The 24,894-nt window shown below is 42.7% G+C and overlaps 1 protein-coding gene across 1 annotated transcript in view; it reads right to left on the reverse strand.

Moving 5' to 3' along the window:
• sv2ca (synaptic vesicle glycoprotein 2Ca) overlaps positions 1-24,633 on the reverse strand; it is a 55,623-nt gene extending 30,990 nt beyond the window's left edge. The window contains exons 1-2 of the mRNA XM_036527768.1: positions 24,479-24,633; positions 10,291-10,985 (exon numbers count right to left, since the gene is read on the reverse strand). Coding sequence (XP_036383661.1) covers positions 10,291-10,876 — 586 coding nt within the window. The 5' untranslated portion in view covers positions 10,877-10,985; positions 24,479-24,633. The remainder of the gene's footprint in view (positions 1-10,290; positions 10,986-24,478) is intronic.
• Between the last annotated feature and the right edge of the window lie 261 nt (positions 24,634-24,894).

Genomic DNA, 24,894 nt, shown 5'->3' on the forward strand with positions numbered 1-24,894 from the left:
GGGTGGGATTTAGCTTTTTAGTTCCTTGAAAAGGCTCTCTAGGAAATGGAGCTAAAAGGCTGTTTGTTTCTCTCAGTGAGGCCCACAGGGCAGGGCAGCGATTTGTGGCGGTAGAGCACTCAGGTATGACTCCAGAGGGAACTCAGCTGAATGTGAGCAGCTGAAGAGCTCTGACAGGCAATAGGCACCCAACGCTAGCCATCCAACCCTCTCACAGGGCTACTAATCAGGGTACACTCGGCTATGCTTCACATCTATACCGTGCAACACACTTAGTGTTGATGGCATATCCTAATTATCACAAAGGCCAGATCAAAATTTGGGGCTCCTAAGAGTCTCGTCTGATTAAGAGTCTTGCTCTGCCCAGATCACGTCCTACAGCTTAGACCTGGGTCCGAGTCTGAGCTATGTCATTCACCAATAATGACTGCCAGTATGTGGCAGTGAAACACAATTCCACAAGGTCAGGGTGGATATTGTTGGCCAGGGTCCACTTGTCTCACCACTGCTGCACCACTGCTGTGGGACTTGCACTATGGCAAAAATAGCCGTTGGCTGCATGCAAGTGTATCCAAGGGTGGCCAGAGGGTGTTGCGATGAAGCCAGTTTAGAGTAGTAAAAATGGTGATCTCAAATTCAGTGAAAAAAGGGAAAAAAGGACAAACAGAGAAATATCAAACTCTGTGGGCAGCATTTCATAGCATTCGGGAAGTGCTGGTAACACTAAAAAAACGGAAAGGACAGAGAGAAAGAGAGAGGGACAGAGAGAGAGAGACAGTGAGAGGGAGGGAGGAGGGCCCTGGCGTTTTGCACTGTCAGATCCTGTGAGTGCACCCCAGAGACCGGCGGAAGCGTTGAGCTGCATCATGGACTCTTTTCCGATTTCACGCTCCGGTGAGTCTCCTGAGACGGGGGAAAATTATTTCAGCTGCGCATAAAGCGGCCCTGTTTTATTCATAGTACCTGCGCTGGGCGTGAAATGCTCGGTCACCTGTTATGTAGACGGGGTGGGGGGCAATTTTCCACGATGGAAATGTAATACTGCTCTCCTCCATTCGTTCAGAGTCAGCATGTAATTCAATTTGTTATTTATAATGCCGGGCTTTAATGGATTCTGTGTTCTCATCGCAAACAAACCATGTCATGATCTCAGCAGAACAACAGTGGTGTTTGCAGCACAGTGTTTTATGCCATTAGCTTTTTTTTTTTTTTTTGTTATAAGAAATATTTTACCCATATAAAGCATCACTACATTCGGGCAGAATTACACCACAAACATACTAATTACCTCGCATTAGGGATAACAAACAGACAGCCATAAAGAAATTAGTGCTATGAAAACCAGATAAGGACTCACAATGGGCAATGAGTATATCATTTGCATTCCCCGCACTATCTGCCTTTATGGCTGTGCCGTAATCTCTGCAGCAGTGAGATTTCGCCGCAGTTTTGCCATGCTTAGCTGCTTCGGGTCTGCGCGTGGCGTGGCTGTGAGGCGGCTCTGAACAGAGCGGATTAAGCGGAGACGGAGCCGATAACAGCGATGAGTAGGATGTCAAAACCTGTGCAGCAGGGGCCCCACTTTGCGTCACCCACGCCCGTCTTTTCCTCTGAGTCTTGATTTATAGTGTAGCACATCAAAGGCAAGCGCTGCCATTTGAAATATGTGGGTGCATTTCACTGTTATGTGGGTAAGAGTCCACACCGCAAGCAGTCCAAGTCAGGACAAGGGTCTGGTATTGTGGCATTGTTTAAACTCTCAAACCTGGCTGACAGAATTCCATGGGATTCCAGACCACAGATCACCTTGCCCTGGCCTGTCAACACTTATCTTCCCCAATGGGTGGTGTCACTGTAATATGCACTGGAAACAGCCCCCAGAACCCCTGGACTGTCTTAACAGCAGTAAATCCAAAATCTCTCACCAGACCTTCCCCACACATGCATCTGTACCTTCCACTGCTGTTGCTGGTGTGGAGATATGTAAACCCCCCACCCCCCTGATGAGAAGATCCAGCACCATATCTGATGCACCAGGATCACCTGCCATAGATAATGCAACTAATGTCTACATGTGTTCATCAAAATCCCAATTCTGTATGTTCAGTGGGGCATTGTGACATCTTGGAGAGTTTCTACATAAAAGTAAGAGTAAAAGTCAAAGACAAGCACACGGCTGATTAAAAACCATATCCATATGAAAAAAACAACTTGCTCATAAACAGATTCTCCTGTTTTCCTGTTTTGGCCATCTTCTTCACTTGGATCTGAAATCCAAGGTTTGACAGACAGAAGCTCAAGCCTTCAAGCGCTGAAGCCTCCAGCCTTACTGACATGTCAGCACCTCTACAAAAACATGACCCTATAGGTCAGGGGTGTCCATTTAGCCAAGGGCAGAGAGCCACATTGGTGGTTTACAGGGAGCCCTGAGATGCACAAATCAACACAATCATCCAATGTCCTAGACAACAATGCTTCACGATGCACAAAGTTGATTATAAAATGTTCTCTATAGAAATAAAATATTTGCTGTAAGAAATAATGGAAGAAAACACACAGAAAGTCTGTAAAGTACACAGATATTATGAAAGAAATTTGTCAGCACCATTAGGATTACTCAGGCACAGACTATTTGTCCAATTACCTTTCTAACTCAAGAGCACCTGCATACTAACATGTTTACTGAAAATAACCGAATGAATGTTGGGCCCTGTGCTAAAAGAAAAACAAAAAAATGTTAAGGGAAATCTAAACATCACATGTTAGTTGTAAGAAGTCTCACAGACCTTGGAATGCAATTCATGATTAATCCAGCAAAAGTGAATGGTTTCACACTCTTTGACAACAACCAAGCCACGTCATGGCTGGCAAAAGTGTCAATGTCATTTTCATTCACTGCTGTCCTCAGCATGGCGCAATGAGTGATTAGTCACTGTTTTGTGCTGTGCAGATCCAGAAAGATATATGTGTGATTAATGGAGATGTGCCATTTCAACTTATGTGTATGTGCTGTCTTCAAAGTGGTGCTGTACAGCAGTTAGAATAGGTTAGGCATGCATCTCAATGATGCCATACCTACCCTGTTCTCATTTAGAATGTGTTCTCAGCTACCTTTTAACCTTTCTCTGGGCCAACAATTCATCCTCGGAACAAACAGAGAACAATGAAAGTTCATCCTCATCTTCAGCTGCTCGAAATACAAAGCAGCCCATTGCCGTTTGGCCATTAATCAAAAGTGTCTCTTGGTTGGCAGCAGAAGGGACCAGGCCTAGGGGTGAAAAAGGTCAGTGTGAGTAATTTACAAATTCACTGTAAGTGCCATCTGTCCTCAAAAAGGAGCACATCAGAAAATTTTGCTCATGAGTTTTAGACAGTGTCAAAAGCCTGTTGTCAAAAACAAGCCACATTAATCTGAGATCCACTAAGATCCATATGCTTTTGCAATCTGCTGAAGCTATAGGACAGGCTCCATGTGTGATCGAGGCAAGATACCACTGCAACACACAAGCATGGGCCTGACTGGTTCTTCATGTACTTTTGTTTCCTCGACTACAAAGCACAGAGAAATGATTCGAACTAAAGGGGGGTGGGGGGGGGGGATTCTAGCAGAGTGAAAAGACAATACTTTCTTCATAAACGTAATTACGTGAAGGTACAAAACATATTTGCATTACTTAACACCCCTGCCCCTTATTTCGCATGGTGCTCTTTCAAATGGACGCGTAGGTGACTCCGCTCAGCGTGTTATGATTACACATTCGGAACAGCCGCCACGGGAGGAGAGCTTTTCTAAGCAGATGTTTAAGGCGATTATTTTGGCCCACTCGTGCTCGTCGGCTCAACATCATTAGCTTAGATTGGCGGCAGTGGAGCATCTGGTGAGAATGAAAACGCATTAACCTACAGTACACAAGAATATTAACTTTTCTGAAAACCGAATGATAGAGACTACTGCCGCTAACGTGCGACTTAAGAGAGATAAATAGCAATGCAGGAAAACATTCACAGGTAAGCAGCTGTACTCACAAAACTGGGGGTAGGGAAAAGGGAAAATGTTTCAAGGGCACAGTTTGGAAAAGGGATTCGTGGGTGCAGAGGCTTGCTGCTGTGTACTCTGTGGCAGTGCCTCGTTCGGAGCACAGTGAAAGAGCCAGTGTCTGACCGCACGGACGCCACTGCAATAAAACAAGCAGGGAGGAAAAGGAGGGAGGGAGAGAGAGAGAGAGAAAGAAAGAGAGAGAGAGAGAGAGGGGGAGAACTCGATCGGGAAGCAGAGTCACGGGAGGACAACCCGAACCATGAACGCTGGCAGGAAGTGTCCTGGCCCCGAGGGACAAACGCTGATGATAACACTGATAACGCTTGAAAAATGAACCAGTACAAACTTCCTTATCAAAATGCTACACATTCATAAGATTAAAAACCAAGATAAAAAAAAATGCAGTATTGCAGTACCCAGACTTCATACTGTACACAAGTGTGGAGACAGCAATGGAGGCAGACACGTTCAAAAGAGACCACGAGAGTTTTGATTCTGTACAGCCCTCAGGCTTAGAGTTGTGCACATGCACATGCAAATCGACGTAGCCAGTAAGATCAGTGGGATGAACCATCCTGTCGGGTATCGCTATAGGTGCTCCTGTGGAGTGGGCTGCCAGCTTAGCAGGTGGTAAACTGTAAAGGCTTCTCCAAGCCCAGTGCCCCCCCCCCACCATGAGCAGTGCTGTAATCAACAGCTCTCCTTATGTTTCTACATGACAAGGCATTGATCGCTCAGTTACACGTTCAGAGAAAGAGCGAGTCCCGTGTGACGCAATATCTAGGGAGGAGTTTAGGGGCTGCAGCGTGCTGTGCGGCACCCTCCACCTCCGTCCTGCAGCGCTGCACATTCCAGGGGGATCCCTCTACCTCCAGTTCAGTCTGCAAATTTAACCAGCGCTTTAGTCGCCTGCCCGTCATTTCAGTCATTTCAGTCACTTTCATCATTTCTTCTGTTTCTGTAGCCAGTTCATCTCCCCAAAGAGTCCTCTCCCTCTAACCTCTATACTGCACATGCCTTAATACTGGTCTAAAAACAGCCTGCTAAATTCAGGTACAAAACACTTTTTTAATTCTCATAGGTCCTTCTGCATTTTATACATTGCATTCTGTCCTTTAAGATCTATTTCAGAGTGTATTTTAAAGCACACAGATGCATTCTTGTGCATCTCCAATGCGCATGCTATTTCCTAGTATGCAGGGGAGTACAGCAGTAACCCGGTAATTTGTCTGTGCCAGAGCCTCTCCCACAGAACCTCCTCTCGCCCATACATCCAGACTTCTCAGCAGCAGCTCACAGGAGTCTTTCATGCTTGACTGGGCTTCACCGTTTCCCTCTCCCCCTCTCTCCCTCCCTCCCTCCCTCAGCACAACTTGCTGCATTCTGTTGCGGAGGGACATCTCCAGCATGAGCCTGCCCCTGCAAAGGCTCAGTCAGAGAGGAAACTGTCCCAGCTACAGAGCTGGAGTCTGCACGTTAGGGTTACACCGAGGAAGGCTGCAGGCCCTACAGGCAACACTGTACGTGGATCCAATGCCACTAGCACTGCGATTTTTTAACAAAGAACAAGAACACACACATAATACTATTATAGTTTTGTCACATTGTATGCTGTAAATATATATGCCAAATCAAGTATCTGTTGTCTGTGATTGCCAGCAAGCATCACAGCATTGTACAATGCATAGCAAAATTGCAAGGCACAATAAGGAGCAACATTATCCTGAATTAAACTTACATTAGGATGCTATTCTGCAATGTGGTTTTTAGTCCTTGACTGGTCCATTTCAGGATGAATTCTAAAAGTTAGATTTCCTGAAATACATTACCAATAAACAAGTTTAACGTCCATGGCATTGCATTCTGGTTCATGAAACCTAAAAGGATAACTCTACAGCTTAATCTTGATTCTCGCCATAAAAAATACAATTTTATTTCTTTTATTGGATCTTCAATGAACCTAGTGTAATTGACTATACATGACTAAATGAGGAAAATGATATTGTATCATTGCAATGAGCAATATTTAATTATTTTAATGTCCCTCAGTCTAACAATAGTCTGGTTTAATGGACCTTTACAAAAATACTGGATGTATTTTTGAAAAATCAGTATTTTTGAAAAATCTTCACTAATAGAAATCTACAGTGAGGTCTATAATGTATATTGTACACTGTATACTGATGTAATTATAATGTTAGCTAATTTTAAAACCATTAGAATTATTTTTTATAATTACTGCTATTAATAGAAGATCCAGTATATCACTGAAGTATATAAAACTTATAATTGTATGTAGTATAATTTGGTGCAACAGTTACTTTGAAGTACAGAATTAATATTCAAAATTCTCTACTTAAGATACAAGTTTCTTGTCATGAATTAACAACCAATCAACATTCTGGGCCTATGAGCGAAGAATAGACTTACCCTACAGTATGGTATAGTACACTATAGTAAGTGCTGTAAATTGATGTATTTTTAATGTAATTACCTGAATGAACAAACCTGACTTGAATAAATAATTTTCATTAATAAAGCCAATTAAACTGTAGTGGATTACACCATTTCATTTAACTCATCATCTAACTTTTCTAAATGACTTTGGTGAAGCAGGCTAGCACTCATGGCTAGACATGCCTGCAAATACTATCAAAAAAGCTGAGTAAAAAAAAAAAACTAAAACTGTAATGAAATAGTAGTGTACATGCAATGCATTTTTGCCCTTTAGTTAGAAACAATAGCATGCTTTTTTCTAAAATCTTACTAAATTGCACTAATTACAGTACACTCCAAACTCTCAGCATTACAGAAGATATTAATTATATCTTAAAAGTAGCTTTCACTAGAGGCTCATTTGCATTAGCCTGGATTCAGCTATACCTCTAGGCTAGGGGTGCTGTGATTCTCTCTGCTCACTTTCTGATATGATACTAAACTTAGCCAATGAAGGTGAGTGAGTGTGAGTGTGTTTATTGTGACATTGCAGAATGATGAATCGTGGAGTTTTTATTCGAAAGTGCCCTCCACAAACAAAGAGCACAGCAAAGAAAGCTTTTTTTTTTGCTTTTTGTTACTGCGCTTCTGTGACAAGTCTATTTCGCTGCAGAGCTAATTAACCAAGATTAAACACTTGATTGAACCTTGAACAAGCAGATTTAAAAACATTTCACATGAACATAAAGTACAATCAGTTGCTAGAATGCGTCGATTCCTTTTCTTCTGACTACAATAGAATTAACTAGAAATCAAGAATGTCTAGCTATGACTAGCTGGCAGCAGTATTCAGCACAGATAAAACACTCATTGCAAGTGAATGCAAAATGAGGTAGCGGCATGATCTCTCCATCTATTTCTGTATTTTGTTTGCTTTCAAGCTTTCCGCTTGTACAGCTGTAAACAGCCTATGCATACAAAAATCACAGCACTTCTCTATTATGCTGGTTTAAAATCTGGCAGGTAGGGCCGGAATAAGGTGTGTTAACCTCTGATGCCGCTGAAACGGGTCTGGGACCAGGCATACCTGGGAATAAATGCAAACTGCCACCTTTAACAGCGCAAAGCTGACATAGCATGCCCCACCTCCACCTGAATTCAACCAGTGAAAATGAGGCATAGAAAACCGGCTTTCAAACATGCAGTTCCAGCACTATAAAAAAATATAATCACGACAGCAATGCCCTTTTCAAGGCTCTCTCATCCACGCTGAACTTTTTTTTTTTTTAATCCGTTCTGCATATGACATTAGCGGCGAGAGTTTAAAGCAGGTACGCGCCGTGACTGGAACTGCAGCAGAGGGGAGATTGCGGCATTAGCAGACGCCCTCCGCAGCGGCTGAGTGAGGATGATAGCGTCTCGCTTTGCAGGAGAGGGAAAGCCCCGGCTCCCCGCAGAGCTTATTAGAGGGGGGGGGACGCGGCTCACTGAGCTGCAGGGCGATTCCTTCCGCGCCCGCCATGCGCCGCGGCGACGCGCCCCGCTTAGCAAAACTTTTTCATCTCGCGCCTCTGGTGCGCATAGCTGCGGCAGGAAGTCTGTCAGGGTCCCCAAGGCCCTCCCTCCGGTTGATTGGCGATTCTTTTCAACCTCGAAGGCTCTGGTGATTGTGGCTGGACACGTATGACCGGGCGAAATGGAAACTCTTAAAAGCCAATGACAGAGGTGTATAAATGACGAAGGGGCAGAGCGGAGGCAAGTGCAAGTCCTGTCAACTGGTGGCTCCAGGGTTTTCCCAGGACTGGTATGGGAGAGAGAGGAGAGAGACACAGGCTCTGTCGCAATCAATGCAATTCCCTGCGTAATTTCTCCCCCTCAACAAACGTTCGAAGTGGTTCCCACAAAAGACTGACACAAGGCTGTCAGTGGTTATCCTTTACAAAAGTAATATATCTTTTAACATAGGATTACACTATATTTTTCAGTAATAAAGTTGTTCCAAGTATTTCAAATAATAAAGTTGCCTGGAGTTGATGTGCATTTGAAAATTAACCCCAGAAAATGTGTTTAGTTTGGCATACAAAGCACACACCAAGTCAATGGTCCATAGAATTGTAAGCTCTCATTATTGCAACTGCCGGTGTAAAACATTTTAACTGCAAATGCAAATGCTAATGAAGCAAACAGTCTCATACTTTTGCGTTTGCAAGAATAACTTGGACTGACCAGTTGTACGTAATTCTAACAACATGCTGCAATGGACAAACAGACTTCAGACCCACTGTGCTAAATTCCGAGACTCGACCAGTCCCCTGGTACAGGCTATTAGTGCTGTCAGTGTAATGTGAACAGGGAGGGCTGAGGGGGAGATACTGTATGCAGATTAGACATTAATATGCTCCCAGTGCTCACTATGCGTCCATTATCCCTGCAAAACCAAGAGATTTTCATGAATAATTAGAGAGCCATAAATGTGAAAGTGCACAACAAACCAGTGGGGCAATTAGTTTAATTGAAACACAGATTGATCTGATTGGTTGAGAGGAAAGTCTCTGTCTTTATCAACTCAACCCAACTCAGCCCCGACAACAGAATGAAAAGATCTGTTTCTGTATACCTGCAAATCATTGGGTATCACATATGATGTCAATGGGTATCTTATAGTATATGTTTAGCATTGATATTTTCTATGTTCCAAGCAGTGTCCTTTATTAGATTTGCTTTGACTGATTCATTTCGACCTGTATCCTTACTGAAACCGCAGGGATTTGACGTATGTCATTCTAATCTTAAACACATGATGACACACATACACACAGACACACGCACACATGCACATGTGGGCGCACGCGCGCGCACACACACACACACACACACACACAACCACACACAACCACACACACTGATGCCTTGGATAGATGGCCTCCCACCACATCCTTCAAATAACTGAATCCATGACAACCAATGACACCAGCCTAAATGAGATTACTGTTCATTCAAAAATGGCAACAGCAAAGCTTTAAGAGAAAAGCCAATAATGGTGACACTCTATGGATTCAAGAGCCAAGATCGTGACAGACTTGCGCTTTCTTCAGTCACATGACTTGCCAATTTCAAAACATTACTTCAAAGCAGGGAGTTTGATCAACTCTTGTTTTGCTTTTAAGAATAAATACCTCTGCAATCTACAAAAGTGCCTCTACAGACACAGGAGAAACTTGTATTTCATGAAGAATATACACTCTTTCAGTGAACACCCACTGGTTCAAAATACAAAGACAATAATCCTCAGACAATTTTTTGACAAAAGACAATTTTTTCCTTAGCCAACTTTGGGCTGTTGTTACATCACTTAAAAGCAGTGCGTGAGACTTATTCTCTAATTGTTTTCAGACCAATGCAGACCAACTTTTACATTAGATTAGATTAGACCTCATGCACACTACCTCCCTGTGTCTAAATTTTACACTTATATGTCGTTCTACTGCAGCTGGTGATTTGAGAGCGAGGCAGCAGTGTAGCATAATGGTAAGGAGCAGGACTCATAACTGAAAGGCTGCTTTTTTGATTCCCCACTGGGCCACTGCTGCTGTACCCTTGGGCAAGGTACTTAACCCACAATTGCCTCAGCTGTATAAATGGACAACATTGTAAAGAACTGCAACCTAAGTAAGTCGCTTTGGATAAAAGCGTCTGCCAAATGAATAAATGTAAATGTAAAATGTAAATGTAAACTGTAACCTGTGTAAGTCGCTTTGGCTAAGAGCGTCTGCTGAATGACAATAATGTAATGTAATGTAGCGAGAGATCCTTACCCAGCCAGCCTGAGCTCGAGTTGGGAACGCACATGTCCGTCTCGGCGCTGGGCAGCACGAAGCCCACCACGAAGACCTCCACGCCGTCGGACATGAGCGCCAGGCCCAGGACGAAGAAGAGCTGCCACTGGAAGCGGCCGTGCCCGCACTCCTGGATGATCAGCTCGTACTGCTGCGCCAGCTCCTCCTCGTCCGCCTGCCGCTCCGACTCCAGCTCCTTCCGGTCCTTCAGCCCGTCCGCCACCGGCTGCCCCACGGCCACCTGGCCCTCCTTCAGGCTCCCCTCGCCCGGGATGCCCTGGTACTCCCCCTCGTAGATCTCGTCCTCGTCGTCGTGGCCCTCCGTGGCGTCGCTGGACCCTTCCTCGTCGTTGGCGGCGCCCCCCGCGTAGTTGCCGTCCTGCCGGTAGTAGTCGTCGTCATCGTCCTCCTCGTCCTGGAAGCGGCTGTAGGTGCGCTGGGAGTACTCGTCCGAGGCCCGGTCCACCACCTTGTTGACCTTCTTCACCGCGTGCCGCTTGGCCTCCTTGGCGATGTCCTTGGCCCCCTTCACGAGCGACGTTCTGTCCCTGTATGCATCATCCATCTCGTCCGGGGGAGGTCGACCGCAGAGGGACTTACAGTGCGATTGTGGGAGTTTTTGCGGGACAGATCACCACATACAACTGTCTGCTTCAATGACGGCGATCATCGGTCTGTGGGGAAACAAAAGAAAAATGTCATGATCAGAAATACTACTTCTGTTGTCCCTTAATTATTCAGAATTAGGTAAAGAAGTCCTCTGGGCCCAATCTCGTTTTCATTTGTAGGCATTTGTAAAGGCAGTCGTGTTTGAAATATCTGTTAAATCATTTGGTTTCATGGATGGCATGGGTAAACCAAATTTTCCATCATCCATCATTAATATTCATAAAGGACATCTTCTGTCAACCACTCTACATATCCTTTTATGTCTCTTTATTCAATTTGTTTAAGTACCATGTCTCATAAACAAACCTCTTCCTAAATCAATTCAGTTTGATTTAATATGGTGCAAGGAAATTGTCACAAGGTCCATCAGAGTGCTCACTGTAAAGGAACAATGAGTAAGAACAAAACAGGATGACTAAGAGTATTAAAACACAACGACCTTTGCTCCGATTATGATGGATTGTTGACAAAGAACTGTCCTAAAACAACACCTCAAAATTACAAAATGGTATGGTATCACAGTGGATTGAATCTGGACCTGTTAACTATTGAGGGTTAGACTGGTGGTCTAACCCTCAAATTCATTTGAGCCTAGATAAAAGACAGAAGTAAGGTTTTCTGTTGCCATTGCAATTTACATTCGGGTAATCTCAGTAGCACTGATTAATTTAACACAACAAAACAAAAAATCTGCCACTTATTCTTTCCCATCTTAAATATTTGCAGTAGTTGACACTGGTGTCATTCAGTTATACGTACTTCTAAAACTTAAACAAAAAAACTATAAGACAAATATTTTGTTACAAGCAACTGCTGATAAAATAATAAAAATTTGAAATAAGCAAGTATAGTTGTGCGCTAAAATAGGGGCTTTCGACAAACTGGGCAACACAACCCGAGGAGGTGGTGAGAAATCACAGCCCTTGACAACTCTCCCATACGCAGCCCCTGGTTCAATACACCTATTGACAACGAAAATAATCGCACAAACGTTGCGTACAAAGCGCAGCGATGAATCAGCATCACAGCGAAGGATGCTGCCGCGCAGCGAGAGGGCCTCCTTCCACACGCATCACTCAGGACGCAGATGCAGGATGCAGACGCGTGCAGTGGCAAGAGCGCTCGACCCACCCGGGACAGACGGCTGCGTGCCGCTCCCACTGAACCGAGGATGCACGCGAGACGTCTCACGCTGCCGTGAAAACACTTCCACGGGAAAATTCCGGTTTCACGTGGGGGGGTTCACGGCGCGGGCGGCGCGCGTGACAACTCTCTCAATCTGTCACTCCAGCTTCTGAGAGGCGCGAGCGCGAAACGCCCACCGGCGTGTAATCAAGAAACACCCAACGGATATTTCATGGCCCAAAGAGAATCGAAAAAGCCAATTCATCAGGCATCGCGGTGTGGTTTATGTTGTGTTAAGGGGAGGGGGGTTACGGTCGCTGTAAAAGAATTATGTGACTCGTGTAATCGAAATCCGCAATATACAATATTACAATGACGTATTCTAAATTAAAATCTGAGTTGCAGAGACCGAAAACTGAATTCTAGCCTCATAGCGCAGGAATTAATTACGGGCATATAAATGAACGCAAAACTTCAAACTTTGTTTACCTACCTTCAAAGACATTTTAAGACTGCCGAGAAAGACTGTCCAAATTTACTAGATGGTCAGTCATGGTTAGAAAATATTTTAAAGATAAAACATAATCCGAAATAATATGACAGTTTTTCAATGAATATAATATTAGTAATGTTTCTCTGGAACATGAGTATCTATTAACGTCCATTTTTTGCCATTAAATTACAATGGCATATTATTTACCTTATAGACTCATACTGAATTAATGCAAGGGTCTTTCCCTGCCTTATGCATTAATTATGAGTATGAAACTCCATGTCAACATATAACCTATCTTTAAAAACTTTCTTTTTACAAAAAAACATGGCAGAAATTGATAATGTGCAACAGTGCAGGCGTGCACACAGCAGCATTATACACTGCCCAGGGCAAATGGCCATGCGGACAGAGGCTGCTGTACCTGAGGGGAAAGTGGGATGAGCAGGTGTACCCTCAGGTACGACTCTCCTCCCACTCTCAGAGTCAAAGACCTACTCCACAGATGACAAGTAGACAGACCAAGCTGGAAAGCCTGTGCTGTTGTTTGAGGTGGACGAGAGGGATTGGTGCTGAGTTTGGCTGAGCAACGGCTGTGTGCCGTGGAGAGATAGCTGCACCTCCGTAAGTACAATATGGTCAGAATGATGAGCACTGACCATTTATGAACTGTTTTAATGCTTTGTACTCATAAGAAAAAGCCAATGATGAACCTGTCACACTGATACTGGACTTTGGTGTTCACCATTAGACATAACGGTCTTTGGAGCTCATCATCTGCCCCACAAAGTGATGTTGCACTCCACTCCTCCGAACCAACTGCCTGGGTATAACAAACAGCTTGGTTAATTGCTATAGCAAAACTTAATGGCTGAAATCCACAATTTTGCTAAGTACAGGCTTGGTAGTTGTCTAAGACAGGCATTTAAGGGTTTTCTGAGAAAATGAGACACTCTTTCCCAAACTATGCATTAATGTTAATTTATGCACAGCACAAAATAGTGCAGCTTTGTCAGCAATCAACAAATGAAAAAATGTGTTTTGGCACATTTTACAGTATGCTCTGGTGACACATTTTGTGAAGTTCAGCAACACAGCCCTGAGGCTGATTGATCTGTCCTGTCACTTCAACCAATGTACAGTAGTCTCTTCCTTATGCACTTTGCTTCAAACAACATGAAAAAACCCTTTATAATGCATCATATTGCTATACAATAAACATTAACTCTAACTGTACATCCCGCCCTGTAGTAACTAATTAATTCACCAGCTGACAGCATGCCTGATCAGGACTGTCGCAGGGTGTGAGTAGTTGGATGTTTGGGTGTGGGCACCAGCCATGAGACCTAGGTCCCTTTAGACAAAACTATCTTTAGCACCCCTACTATCTTACATTGGTAGCTGTGACCAAAGAATTGGACGGTGACCCAAGAATCTGAAGGTGCAGCATTAACCTCATTATATCCGCTGCTGCACCTCAGTGACATCCAGATGTGTCCTCTACAGATCTCACGATGGACAGATCAGCTGGACTTCTTTCTCAGGGGACACAGAGGGATTACAGCTGTTTGGAGCCAATACATCAAAACTGGTCCTCTTCACTCATGTCTTTCCCATTACTAACAAAGTGTTTGTTGCTTTTGTCTGCCTTTTCACTGTCCACCATTGATAGCCTAATCTGCTTGGCTATTTTTCTTATCAGTGCACTTGCTTGCAGTATTGTAGTCTTTTGAGTTTGGGGGATACGCACTGCAATGTCTTCATAACAAAAGCACTGTATAAATTAATTATTATTACTATTGAATCAGCATTTTTAAAATGAGAAAAAAGTTTCCTTAGATAGTCAAGTTCTCCCAACACAAATCATTACCAATTAGAATAAACTGTTTTAAATGCAACAGAGGACATTTCTTGTCAGGACATTTCTTGACAAAACCTCAGTGTTCATTTGAGCTGTGGTAATCAAGCTCAGTGAAGAATGATGTGGCTGGATGTTGTAACATGTACGATGCATTTGGTGTGTGTTTTCTCATACTTAACTATTAGATGGTGTATCTAATCCTGGCAACACAAATCACTGCCTTGCTTAAGAGTGATGTAATATCATTGTAGCGATGCTGCTGAATCAAGGTGACTTAATATTTAGACCAACAAACTGAAATCAGGATGAACACTAACAGTAAAAACAGTAAAACTAAAGCCATGGAGTACAAGGTGGATGAAGTATGGCTTCATACAACGTGCAGGACGCTGCATTACATGACACCCCAATTCTAGGCAACTACCAACAGTGACAATTCTAAAATGATTCACCTTCTGACACCCACTTACTCAGCTGAATATTTACAGGTGCAATTAATGAGTACTTTGTTCACTGGTGCAACTACAAGCCATATTTGTAGGTGTTTCACACAAGGGTCACTGCCTGCCTTACTTTTGAGTGCCTGTTCTCAATTTTCCAGCTAATTCAAAGTTGTATTTGAAAGCTTTCCCAAATTTGAGGGAGCAGAGGCCAGGAACTTTTTGGGCACATTACCACTGCGGGAAGGCTGAGGAGGACGGCCAAAATATGCGCAGATATGCAGCCGGGCTCGGGAGCGATCCATTAGCTGCTCTGCTGAATAGAGGTTCACCATCTGTCTGTCAGCGCACAAGTCAAGCGGAGCGCGAATTCCACCTGTCAACAACAATGAGCCTCACTGTGGGCATGGCCCTGCATGTGGAATGGGGGAGAACGTCTACCTGTCTGCTGATGACCGCGAAGTGACGGCAGTGTTGACTGAGGCCCAATTCTCTCCGCCTAGCCCAGTCCACATGGATAACCCAGAGGGCCCCGGATGATCATTTCCCCCTGAAAGACTGCCCAAAACAGCTCCTTCGGACTTCAGGTTCATATAAACGTTCTGGGTACAGTCTGTCCGAGGACGGGAACACGGCCTGCGTCCACAACAGCCTCTGGCAGGTTGATGTATGGTGTTTCAGTTCTCTTTTGGCCTCTTTGTTAGGATAAGACATCAGGTCAAGTCTTTGCGTCACACTTCAGGCAAGGGGCTGCATTCACAAGGCAGTTTAAAGACATGCTGTATCATCAACGGTTTCAAAAAAAAAAAAAAATTACAGAAGTTTTGAAATGTGAAATTTCATCTTTGGTTTAGCAGCTAAATCTGTATGCCTGAGGATGTTGTGTTTTGAGCTATGTAAGTAGCTAAGAAATGTATGCAAACTAACTCATTTTTCTATACTGCTGATTATTGTAGAGTTGTGGTCTAATTCCAGTGGGGAAACACATGGGAATATAATGGCATTAAGCTGGTTTGTTTCAAGCAAAACACCATGACACATCATAAAACCATGAAGCTATTTGCAGGAGAGTTCAGACAATACACAGAAGAGTCATGGAGTACTGACTTCCGGTCAGTGGTAAACAACACAAGAATACCTTGCCACACACCTGCATCTTATTCTATGTGCTGTTTAGCCTTTTAGTTTTCACTGCACTCAGCTGAACAGTCAAAGTAGTTTAAACCCCAAGAACTGTAGACTTAGTACAGCAAAGAGCATGGTTTACTGAGTTGCTTTATATTAATCTATCTTTATCTGTCATCTTTCATCTTTTCCATTCAACCAGTTACAGATATTAAGTGCTTCATACACAGGCTGACCCACAACATACAGAGACAGCATTACACCAATGAAAAGCGCCGGTGCTGACCTGGCAGAGTAAAGCCTGGGTTCCTTAAGGTGGTGATTAGGATTCTAAAGCACCTTATGGTCAGCTTTGTATTTCTCCATATTTCTCCAGTCAAAAGTGGTTCCTAGGAGGCACACGCAGTACCATAAAGCCTAAGGGAGTGCCATAGACAAGCAGCATTTGTTGTGGTCTTCAAACTGGCTGCTTCCTCCTACATTCACTTCATATGATCTACACACACTTTCCTACATTGACAAATATCTGGCTGGATGATCACAGGAGACGCCCTTATGAAAGACTGACAGCGTCTCTGCATGGCAGCGGTGGGCTGATTTGAGCGCTGCCAGCCCGACTGCACGTTGGCGTTTCAGCTGCTGCTGGTGGGCGGGGCAACCGCAGCCAGCTCTCCATCCAATCAATGTCAAATGAAACCACATTCAGCTTTTACCCATACTGCTCTGCTCCCTGTAGATCTCATTCAAGGCAGTACATGTTTGCTCAGTTTTGCTACCAACGTATTTCACTTCCCCTCCATATTGTCCCTGCAGTATCTGCTGCACCTCAGACAAGCTAGTTTTACATTTTAATTATTCTGTGGGTGGAGTCTCCTGAAGGGCAGGATCAAACCAACACAATGTACAGCAACCCAATGTATGAAACCCTTTAAAAGCTGTTTTATCACATGCATTTCCTTTCTGAATGCTGCTTGGGAGATCAGACATCTACTCTGTTTACCTTCCATAACAAACTTCAATGAACCTTTAAGGGGAAATCAATACTGTCTGTTTTCATACAGTAAGTGCAGGGGGAGAGACAAATTGCGCAAAGCTCTCTTGCTGACACAAATCTGCACCAATAATAATCACACGGATACGGTCTGAAAGCAAGCTTTTTTAACCTTTGAAGACTGATAAACTACTGTGTGTGCTTGATTTTGGACAAATACTTAAAAATATTCTGATCTAATTTCTAGTATAATACAGTAGGCTATTCATAATGACCTACATTGTGGTATTCTGTAATTGTGTTCTCATTTCATTTCATTTCTTTGTGCTAGCAATATATTTCTGGATATATTTATGAAAATCTTCTAAATTCCAAGACCAGATATTTAAGCATATGATCTGTTGATTCTCGGCCTTAAGTCAGGCACCAGTAATTACAAACATACAAACTGTGAGAGTAAAAACGCTGAAAAAAAGTGCCTTCAAACGTCGTCTAAGAAATGCTAGCTTCTTGTCCCCCCTGAAAGCGAGAGAGCAACATTAGCGTCAGACAGTTCAAATCGGCTTGGTCCAATCTCCAAAAGGGCAGAACCGAACGTAATTACATCAAACGAAAATGAGATTACCTCATCTGCAGGGGGAGCTTGCTATTTCTTGCATTAGGAGATTTCATCAGACAGTGATGCCATTACTGCGAGAGCAGCAGAGAGGGTGGGGGTGGGGGGACCGAGGCAGCGCTGGGCATGCGGGTCTGCAGATTACTTAGGATGAAAGAGCAGAGCAGTGGTGACATCCTTCAAGGCCGCTCCGGGTTTTCTCTCCTAACACTCTGCAGAGCTGAGCCAGCCTCAGAAGCACATTCTGGATACAGTGAACGACTTAAATGCACACTCCTGACCATTCCTTATCAGTGTAGTAAATGCGGCCGTTTTTCCTGTGACTCAGGGCAGTATAATTCTGCTGTGTAAAAACAGCCCTGGAATTAGTTGATAAAACACTTATGATATAAGTGGAAAAACTGTAAATTAATTAAGCAAATGCCTGCATGCATACACACAAACTGAGATATAATGCAGCCCTCCTATAATACATGAATAGCAGTGGTTATGTTCACATTCTGAAAGAGGTGGAACCTCTGTGTTACAGTGTCCCATGTGATACAACCTATCAAATTTCAACGCCAGCTCTTCCCTTATTTTGTGTGGTGGGTTGTTGATAATTTTGTGATCTTGGTTTCCCGTTAAGGAGTAACTGACTGGCATCACATTGACACTGGCGTATTCTTCAAGGAGAAGTTAAACATTGCTGCTGAAGTGACCTGTGGCTGTTGAATCGCATGACTGCAACATAGCAGCCTATTCTAAACAATTGCCAAGGATGATGTAACATGGGACGAGTTTCAGCAATAGGTGCCAGGGACTGAACCAACATAAGCCAGCATCCAAAGCCTCGGCCTGCAGCCATACCACCCCGCAACACTCTCCCACCTGATGGGTGAAGCTGAGCTTGGTTAATACTTGGATGGGAGACCTCCTGAGAACGCCAGGTTTCTGCTGGAAGTGGTGTTGGGGGTGGGCAGTCTATACTATGGACCTAAACAGGTGATCAATGAGTGATGGAGACATTGCACTGTAGGAGACGCCATCTTCTGGATCAGACGTTAAACCAAGGTCCTGACTCTGTGTGTGGTCATTAAAGATCCAGTGGTGCTTATCACGAGGAATGAGGGGTTCACCATTGTTCTGGCTGAATTTCCAATATGGCTTTTTCAGTCTGGCTATCTAATAATCCCCCAGATTAGCTACTTAAATAATTCCCCCCCTCTCCACATCTGATGATGATGTTTGGTGAGCATTCAGGTGCAACATGCCTGCTGTGTATTACCAAGGTAGGTGCTACACAGCAGTGACAGTTGAGGTTGGGCAACAAGGCTGAACCAGAATCTATGGCCTGAAGCCTATTTTATTTGTGGTTTGTACATAACTGTAAGTAATATCTTATTGTGGCTGTGCCTATGTGTCTAATTCACTGTATCTTATACAGGCATCCTGTGTAGTAATATGTGTAGGGTAGAAATATGTAAATGCATCTAACAAGTAAGCCCTTTGGTTCTTCAAAAGCTTCTTCTTTTGTGAAATACATTTGTTGTATTTAAATATATGCACTGATATGTCCAATTAATATATGCAGCTAATATACAACTATAAGTCTATACTAAGATAAGTCAAAAATACAATAAGCTCACCTGAATTTTTTAAATTGAGCAACAGAGCATCAAAAAACAAAATACAAAAGGAAAATCTGTTGAAAGGTTCAGATAATTATACGTAACGTACTTCCGTAGTTAATCACATGGCACAAGTCGTACACTGTAGGCAATCATCCAAAATACAGACTACACAATATCACCATTATAGCGTGAAAAAACTTTCTTTAATAAAATCCTTTATTACCTTAACTGCTCTCCCCTTATGGAACCCTGTTCTTGGCATTTTTTCATATGTATGAATCATACATAAGACACATTGCCAGAGATGAATTATTCAATGAGACAAAAAGGTACCACACTGTACTGTACAAGGGTCATCTGGAAACAACTGTTAAAAACGGATCATCTAAGGATCGACTGACATCAGTTCACAGGAAGTCTTCTGAGAAGAAATGTCACTGGGAAGTCTCTGCAGTTCTGCCTGTGATTCTTCAGGATATAGCATTAGCATTCATGCCTGATGTAGCAGATAATGTAGCTACTCTGCCCCTGCCTCTGTTCCACAACACCCCTGAACCCTCCAGTGAGGATCCGTTTAGTCTCAGAGACTGAGACACCAACAAGGAAAGCAGGGGCTGCACTGTGGCATGGCACTCTAGAAACAAGGAGGTTGCAGGTTTGAGACCTGGGCGGGACAGTGCTGCCACGCCCATGAGCAAGGTGCAAAGCCTGAGCCAGTGAACGTGCACATCTATAAATGGGTAATGGGATGGCTGTGTGAACTGCCCCAAATGATAGCATCTACCTTAAAAGGAGTTTCACCTCATAGAAATTTAATGGCATGTCTTTTCATTCATCTGAATGATACTGCTGTGTGTTCTGCAAAACTATCTTTCCAAGTGTTTTTACTAAAATTTAGTTGTCTTTGGTGTATATTTACCATTATATCTAATATATCATATACATATATGAGTTATGACATACACTATATCAAAAACAGGCCATGTAACACATAAAACTTGAAAGGAGAAAAATATGTTTCTCCAACTGAGAATGTTACTGAATATGCAACAATATATCCCTGAATCTGAACATGGAAAGATTGTTCTTGAGGATACCCTCCTTATTGGTGCCATAACTCATATTCCCATCCTTATTCCCATCCCATGTCCTTCATATCATAATGGACCACCTTCAGCTGAGCGGGTCTGCTTCTCGCTGATGCCTGTGTGCATAGTTAAAAGAGGATGTTATATGTTGCTTATTAAATCTACCCCAGGGCCCAGACAGGTCCTAATTACTGTGTATTTCTTCACGACTGAATGACTCTGACTGTATTTACCCATGGGCTTAGCAAGAAAACACCACTCTAAAACCAATCTAATTATCTCAATATAGTTCAACATACCTTGAGGCTAACTAATCACCAGAGCAGACTCATCCTCACTTTTGGATATGTCCACACTATACAGGCATGGATGTACTTTTTAGACAAACATAAATATAACATACGATGTAATTAGCTAGATATGTTGCCACTTGTACCTAGGAACTAAACATGAAATAATTAAAATACAAATGATTTACTCTGATGAATGTGAAAGCAACAGTTTGATATTACTGTGTAATTGTGCACTGTGTCTGATAAGACACTTAAGTGTGAACCTACTGAAGAAGCACATATCCCTTCCTATTTTGTTTAATACAGTTATAGCTAGAGGTCTAGGGAAGCAAAAATGGACCAGGTGCTGGGAGTTTGCCACAGATCTGTTGGATTGAATTTGTAGTTCCAGTCTGACTTAATTTGGCAGGGTATTTTAGTGTTTGCTTGAATAAATTGGCATTTGTTTTTCAGCATATGTTGCGGATTCTTACATAAACCTTTACTTTCAAAATAACACAAGGCCCAGACAAATTGCATTCGTTTTAAAGTGGACACAAAAGGACTGAATAACCTTGTACCAAACTGAACAATTACTATTATTATTTTAGGTTCACAATAACCACCTAAAGTAGGCCTACACGCAGTGTTCTATCTATGGGAATTTTTTTTCCATTCACTTTTCTGAAGTCAACATTTATCGGCAGTTATGGATAACAATATAATTCTTTCAAGCCTAAGTATGACACGAATTTATTGACGATCAAAGATATTTTTGCAACTCTTGATGTCTTGAAAGTTAGAAGTAGTACAAAAATTGCATCCTTATAAATGAGTGTGACAGTCTACTCACTGACAAATTGTGACCAACAACAAAGTATGAACAGTCTATAGTTTCAGTGCTGGGTCTATCAACTTTAACTACTGCAATCACTAATAGAGGTGGGGGCCACAACACTAAGTAGACTGTGTACTTTTTAATAACATTAACCTACTCCATTAAAGAGAAGTGAAGAAAAATGCAAACTTAGAATGCACACAAATCCCTTGGTGTATTAATGTTACCAATGAAAAAAGTTCAATGTGTTTCAAAGTCAGACCTTATTAGATGAGACACAAGCCAGAATGTAGACCTTATTCAGAATTAAGTAGATTGCATTAATGTGGTCGCTTTCCAGTGTTGTCTTAAAATGCTTAGTATTCATTCAATTTAAACTCTATCTTCATTCCACATGTGAATTACAGTTTATACGTTCTTATATAATGTTTCCTATCTAACACGCATGGCATTGTGATGCAGCTAAGTGACGTGCATAGGATCCATATGGCGCGTCACTGCCTCGGTCTGCAGGTACTTCAATTGCGATATCCGCACCAGCTGAATGAAGGCATGAGCTTTGCCTGGAAGCGTCTGCGTGGGCCCTGCGCACGCGAGAGCAGATTTGGTCTAAGTGGTGGACATATGTTCATCCGAGCATGCCAGATTTCACTGTGGCAAGAACACAGACCAGCGAGGGAACCGTCACTGAGGCTCAAGAGGTTTGTGTTTGTTTGCTTGTTTGTTTGTAAAAGGACAAGCACCAGTTGGCAAAAATTGATGTCTTGTATGCTCCTTTGCGGGAAAAATAAAAAAAGAATGTCTGTGATACTCATTTGAACTGAGTTTCCTTCCGGTAGGACAAGCACAGAGGAACCTGGCCAAATAAGATTACAGCAGTAAAAATACCCACAAATTTAATCACAAAACACAGCGCAGCACACAAAACAGGACGCAGCAACGTGAGCCGGCGTAGTCGAAATAAGACCTTGAAGTGAACCTTGTAAAAAATACTTTTGCAACGAAAGTAAGCTGCCACGTATTACATTTTTTTAAAAACAGGGCACAGCATTATTTTGGGGGGCAAACAGAGGAATAGAATAAACACAGCAGCAAAGGGGAAACAGAACATGAGACACACAAAGAACAGAAAGCACAAGCGAGTGCTGGTTAAATGAATGGCTGCGAGTACAACCGCTGCTGCACCCCTGAGCTAGGTGTTGTGCACTCCACCTGTATTACTTCAGTAAGCATCCAGCAACATGAATGTATAATGTAAAATATAAGCTACATGAGACGCTCTGTACTCTGGGGAATCTGCTATGCAAGTAAATAATGCAATGCATGCCCCATTGAACATGCCAACATACAATAATGGTATTCCACATTAGGCAGGTCAGCGTATGTTAACTTAATTAATTTACTGCAGCATGGATAGCGCTTTTTTTCCCAGAGAGGCACAGGTTCTAGGCTGTGCTTCAAATTACGTGAGTTTAAATGTATTTCCACACGCTGCAGAATATAGAGTGCTGTCTTGGACACATGGATAATGATGGATGATGTTTTAGTCGCCTGTGTGTAACTAATTGAATCATTACTTCAAAGTAATATTTGCTGCAAAAAGAAGTTGATTGGGAATTTTATTATAGAGCACAGTTCGTGTAAAGAATTCTGATGTTTCTGTTATCTCCAAACGATATTTTTTGTCATGGTCGTTGCATTTGGGTATGAATTTTCGCTTAACACATCTGCCGTGACGTACTCAAAATAATTACAAAGAACTAGGCTAGTAGAACTGGATTAAACACTAACTCAACAGTATCAGTCACTACAGACAAATAGCAATCAAATTTGAGCTAAATATGAAGACCAAAAAGTTGTATCATTGTATCACCCTAGAGGATATTCTGAATGCAGTTCCAAATTATACGCAGTAATCAACTTCGGCGGAATACCTGGATTTTGAAGCACGCTACATTCGGTCCGCTCGTATCTGCGAGCTTGGCCAGGCAAGTGCGAAATGTACTGCACAGTTTATTTCGCTTGCAAGAACCAAAAATGGAACCGATCAATACAGTAAGTACGGTTTGACGCCAGCTGCAGTCTATAGAAACCTTTCTGATGCCTTGGCATTGTGCTTTGGAATGAATCCTGCCCTCTCCTGAGCTGCAATAAACGAATGACTCAGTACCCGCAAATTCCAGTACCACTTAGCTGGATCTCTCAGCGTAATAATGCAGAGTGCTTTGAGCGCCCGAGGCCAACAACCGTAATACAAATTGCACACCACCGCCTCGATCAAGAAACGCTAGGTTTTCTGTTGGTCTAGGTCACTGAATAGACTTCTTGTCCCGGTTGCATATAACGTTCATGTTTTATACCAATAGAGTAGCTATGCTTCCTGGTTATACCACAGCCAAAGAGATATAGTTCATTGTTTCTCAGCACTTAAATGTAGCCTAACTTTTGACGGTTTATATAGCAAGCAGAAGAGAAAAGCTTGGTAGAACTGAACATACAGACCAAATCAACATGAAATTATTATTATTATTGTTGTTATTATTATTAGTATTGTTATTATTGGCGTTAAGCAGATATAATCCATCCCTTCCACGACTCGTATTAAAATGAGCATTGCAAGCCATCTCCAGAGAAGATACTCGTTGCTTTTACTGAATGATCTATTGACCATATGGAAAAGCATAGGCTACTACATTCTGCTAACGCTGCGATCTCACTTGTCCCTGTTGGTCCGAGTTGGTATGAATGAAAGTTAAACTTCCAAAAGGATTTAAAGTGCAACTTTCATCTATACGCACTTCCATCACATGAGTCTATTCCATGCAGACTGTATGGTCTAAACAAAATCACGTTGCTAACATATTTCGAGCAATGACAAGCATGCTATGCAATGAGGGATGCATGTTAGACGTATTACACACGCATGCAATATGTTAAAGATGCATAGCTGAAGAAAAGATACAGGTCTAGTTATATGCAAAGCAACTGGGGAAACGCTTCAATCACGGTCAACTCTTAAGGAAAAAAAACACTTACCGCTGAAGACGGGAGATTGGATGTTAGGATTGAGGACCCATAGCACAAAACTAGCTGTTCGTGTCTAAAATGTATGTTTGCTGGTATCCCACAGCAGAATGAAGGGAACTGAGGTAGTAACTGCCGGGGAGGTTTACGTTGCAGTTGTGCCTCTGCAGTACTTCAAGTAAGAAGACAGCGAAAACGAACGAGAGAGGGAGAGAGAGCGCGAGGGAGAGAGAGAGGGAGTTTTTTTTTTTTTTTTTTTTTTTTTTTGGAAGGGGGGGGTTACAGGGAAAATACAATCAATAATTGTATCCCGTGGGGTGAAGTGGGCAATCCCGTTTGACGGAACAATCTAGTTGGCACCAAATATGTTGGAGGTCAAAACGAAATAATGACAGCAATGCTGTTGCAAAGATAATGAAAGGCTAAAG

This window comes from Megalops cyprinoides, chromosome 4 (genome assembly GCF_013368585.1).
Source record: "Megalops cyprinoides isolate fMegCyp1 chromosome 4, fMegCyp1.pri, whole genome shotgun sequence".
NCBI classification, from domain to species: Eukaryota; Metazoa; Chordata; class Actinopteri; order Elopiformes; family Megalopidae; genus Megalops; species Megalops cyprinoides.